At 42.0% G+C, this 3,829-nt stretch overlaps 1 protein-coding gene across 1 annotated transcript; it reads right to left on the bottom strand.

The window, feature by feature from the left end:
* Positions 1-1,564: 1,564 nt before the first annotated feature.
* Positions 1,565-3,362, bottom strand: LOC141287186 (5-hydroxytryptamine receptor 1A-alpha-like). The gene has a single exon (XM_073819320.1). It carries the CDS (start codon positions 3,227-3,229, stop codon positions 2,021-2,023), a length of 1,209 nt encoding a protein of 402 aa, XP_073675421.1. The 5' UTR covers positions 3,230-3,362; the 3' UTR covers positions 1,565-2,020.
* Between the last annotated feature and the right edge of the window lie 467 nt (positions 3,363-3,829).

Below are 3,829 nucleotides of genomic sequence, written 5' to 3'. Positions count from 1 at the left end.
TGGGGTGACATAAGGCAATTCAATTTACGAGAGGAGGTCTGTATTGATAGCTCATTTTATTTGCTTCAGACTTAAAGAAATAGGTCACCCAGAAATGAAAATCTGCTGAAAATGTGCTCATCCTAAGGCCGTCTAAAATGTAGAGTTTATTCATCAGATTACAAATTTTGGAAAAGTGCAGTGAATGGGTGCCGTCAGAATCAAGAGTCCAAACGGCTGATTAAAAAACACATGACTTCAGTCCAACAATTAACGTCTTCATTAGAACAGATTTGGAGAAACTTAGCATTGCATCACTTCCTCACTAAATCCTTTGCAGTGAATGGGTGCCGTCAGATTTAGAGTCCAAACAGCTGATGAAAACACAACACAAGTTTAGTCCATCACAAAGTCTTGTGTGAAGTGAAATGTTGCATGTTTTAAAAAAACAAGCCCATCATTTCATTAAGACTAAAGTTAAAATCACTTCTGGTCAAAATAAGTCCATAATCTATAATATTTCCTTCAGTGCAAATGTTTATACATTTTGTCTTTTTACATTAAATTCCACCAACATATTTGTATAGGTATCTGTATATTTCTCGACTAATTCAGACGAGAGTTTTTTACTGGAGAGAGAAATGTTACGAATAGAGGACTATTTTAGTCGAAACAGTTTGAAGTTAAAAAAATGCCTTGATGATAAATTTGCTTCTTAGAAACACAGTTCACATTTGATTTGATTCAGGGCATGTTAATTGATCATTGTGTGGATTATTGTGGTGTTTTTATCTGTTTGTTCTGATGGCACCCATTCACTACAGAGGATCCGGTGAGCAAGTGATGTAACAAAAAATTGGTCCAAATCTTTTCTAACAAAGATGTTAATTGACTGAAGTCATATTGTGTTTTTATCAGCTGTTTGGACTCACATTTTGACGGCACCCATTCACCGTAGAGGATCCAGTGAGCAAGTGATGTAATGCTAAATTTCTTCAAATCTGTTATGAGGAAACAAACTCATTCACATTTCGGATGGCCTGATGGTGAGTACTTTTTCATAAATGTTTAATTTTTGGGTGAACCCTTAATTGAGGGTTTTAGGCTCTTTAAAACCTTCAACAAAAACCAAGGCTTTTCATTTTTAATCACTTGAACTGGTTTACAGGTTCTAAGTTACTTTATAATGCAGTGTGGCATGACTGCAGTATTAGAGGAACAAAGGCCCCTTGGGTAATTGCCTAGCTGTGCCTGGGGCAAACTGATCACTGCGTACTCTGCGTCTCTGATGCTAACTGTCGCTGACATTTAACACACGCTTTGTAGTGCTGCTTTATCTAGGTGCACATATTTAAATTTTTACGGCCATATGCAAATTAAATATTTTAAGCTTACCTTAAAGCTTTTTTATATGCCAAATGCAAAGAATGTAATCTGTTTAGGATGTTTGTGTTATGCTGTTATATTAAGTTGTATTTACGTAAATATAATTAAGATTTTTGTTTATGACTTTGTTAAAGAAAAATCCCCATCCCAAACCAAATGCAATGATTCAAATACAGTCCATTTGTGTGATCTAGATTTATGTTTTTATTTCAAGATATTCCCAGTCAGTCCATGTCCATTGCTGAAAATAAATAGAAATGAGAAATGGTTTCACATTACATTTTTCTACATAAATGATCTGCTGGATCTTGATGTCTCCGTGTGCTTACAATCCTGCCAACAGCTCCCTGCTTGGAAAAGGTGGCTTTTCTCATCATATACAGTAAAATAAAAGCATTTTTTGTTCAAGGGCTTTATTATTGAATGCACACAGCTGGTCTGAGAGTCCTGGTCTAATCTGAATCCATCCAGTCGTATATGCACATTGTTTTATGGTGGAGGCAGATAAACTTCACAGATAAACAAATACACAAGGACAGAGCTCTACCTCCTCTTGTGCTGTACTGTCCCGCTCTGGGTCCCTTCGTATTAGTGCCTATAGAGCAGTTCTTTAACAATCAATATCTGCATATTAGCATCCGTTAAATAGCTTCGTTCATTGTCTAATACATTTGCACTTCAAGATCTTCTTAAATGCGTTCTGGAAGTCTTTATTAAAGTAGGCGTATATAATGGGGTTCAAAAGTGAGTTGGAGTATCCGAGCCAGTTAATGACTGCACTCAACCACTCAGGCATTAAACAGTCTTGACAGAAAGGCAAAACAAGCGCCACGATGAAGAAGGGCAGCCAGCAGAAAATGAACGTGCCCATAATGATTCCCAGAGTCTTGACTGTTTTGCGCTCTCTCGCCAGAGCCACTTTGCGCTTCGCTTCCGTGTTTCTCTCGTTTCGGTTCTCGAAGCACGGCTGAGGGTTGTTAGGCAGGCTCAGGTGGTTTCTGGAGACGGTTTGAACTTCTGTAATTTCGAATGACTCTCCGTCGTCCGAGTGTTTCAGCGCTCCGTTCACGCAGGAGCCTGGCTGGGGCTCCACGCTTCGCCTCCAAGTTTTGCTCACCTCGCCGTTCGCCTTCCTCGGGAACAGCGCCGGAGACACCGCCAGGCATTTGTCCGCGATTTTGGCTTTCTCGGTTTTCTTCACCGTTTTCCTTATGCGAAACCTCGCCGCTCGGAATATCCGCCCGTAGAGGACCAGCATGAGGATGAGGGGGATGTAGAAAGCTCCAAAAGTTGAGTAGATGGTGTACCCGGGGTCTTGGCTGATTGTGCACGCGTCTGGATCTGCCCGGTCCTCCGGTTTCCTCCAGCCCAACATGGGAGGAATGGAAATGGAAAATCCTATTAGCCAAGTGAGACTGATCAAGATAGCCGCCCGTCTCGGGGTCCTTTTATTAACATAGTCTATGGGATCAGTGATGGCCCAGTATCTATCCAAAGCAATTGCGCACAGGTGCAGGATGGAAGAGGTGCAGCACAACACGTCTAGCGAGATGAATATATCGCACATCTCCTGTCCCAAAGTCCATTTGTTCAGAACCTGATACAGGGCTGCCATGGGTAGCACCAGAACCGACACCATGAGGTCTGTGACGGCCAGAGAGCCGATGAGATAGTTGGCCACATTCTGAAGCGATCTCTCCAAGGCGATGGCAGCGATGACACACGCGTTTCCCAATATGGCAAACAGAATTAGCGCAGCCAGGAAAAGCGAGCCGATGATTTGGTAACTCAAAGCAACTTCGCTAACTGTCGTCGCGTTCCCGCTCCACTCTTGGCTTTCTGTGGTGTTGTTGTAACTCTCCATGGTGAGAGCGGTCACTCAGAAACAGACCTTCGCGCCGGTCACCTCGCTGCTCTGAAGACGCATGGCGGGCTCCGGGCTCAGGAAGTGCCGCACGCTCGAGCTGCGATCATTGGCGCCCAGTGACGAAGTGAATTCATTTATACGAGTCGTGCTAAGTGCGTCAGAGATGGCTGAGAGGTTAGCGCGCACACTTTGCAGAGCAGCCGCGCAATCTTTACAGCAGGACAAAGTTGTCCTTTTGCATGTGAACTGTTCTAGTGCAATATGTTTTGAGATATTCAACAGTTGCTGTTGTGGAAGTTGCGCAGGCAAATTCAACAACGCGCTGCGTCGATTAAATTGTTTCTTAGTGACTTGTTTTGCTGACAAAGGCACATTGTCAGCAAACATGTTATATGAAAATCGATTTTATTTTTTCACACAGCCTTCTGAAGCAGTTTTATTTGTTTATAGTTTTGCAGTGATAAAGTCCTTGCACTTTTGCAACCAATTTGAATTTTGTTACAGATCTGTAACGAAATCTGAAACTTGAGAGCAAATGTGTCCAAGTGTAATGGTTGGAAATAAAGATAATTATGACGAAGTTATGCAAAAATTCTT

The sequence above is a fragment of the Garra rufa genome, chromosome 15 (genome assembly GCF_049309525.1).
Source record: "Garra rufa chromosome 15, GarRuf1.0, whole genome shotgun sequence".
Lineage (NCBI taxonomy): Eukaryota > Metazoa > Chordata > Actinopteri > Cypriniformes > Cyprinidae > Garra > Garra rufa.
The sequence above is the reverse complement of the archived record's forward strand: the minus strand, read 5'-3'. Positions and strand labels throughout refer to the sequence as shown.

What these genes read in the sequence shown, in the direction of transcription:
- LOC141287186 (XM_073819320.1), bottom strand. Translation starts at nt 3,229, where the DNA reads ATGGAGAGTTACAACAACACCACAGAAAGCCAAGAGTGGAGCGGGAAC.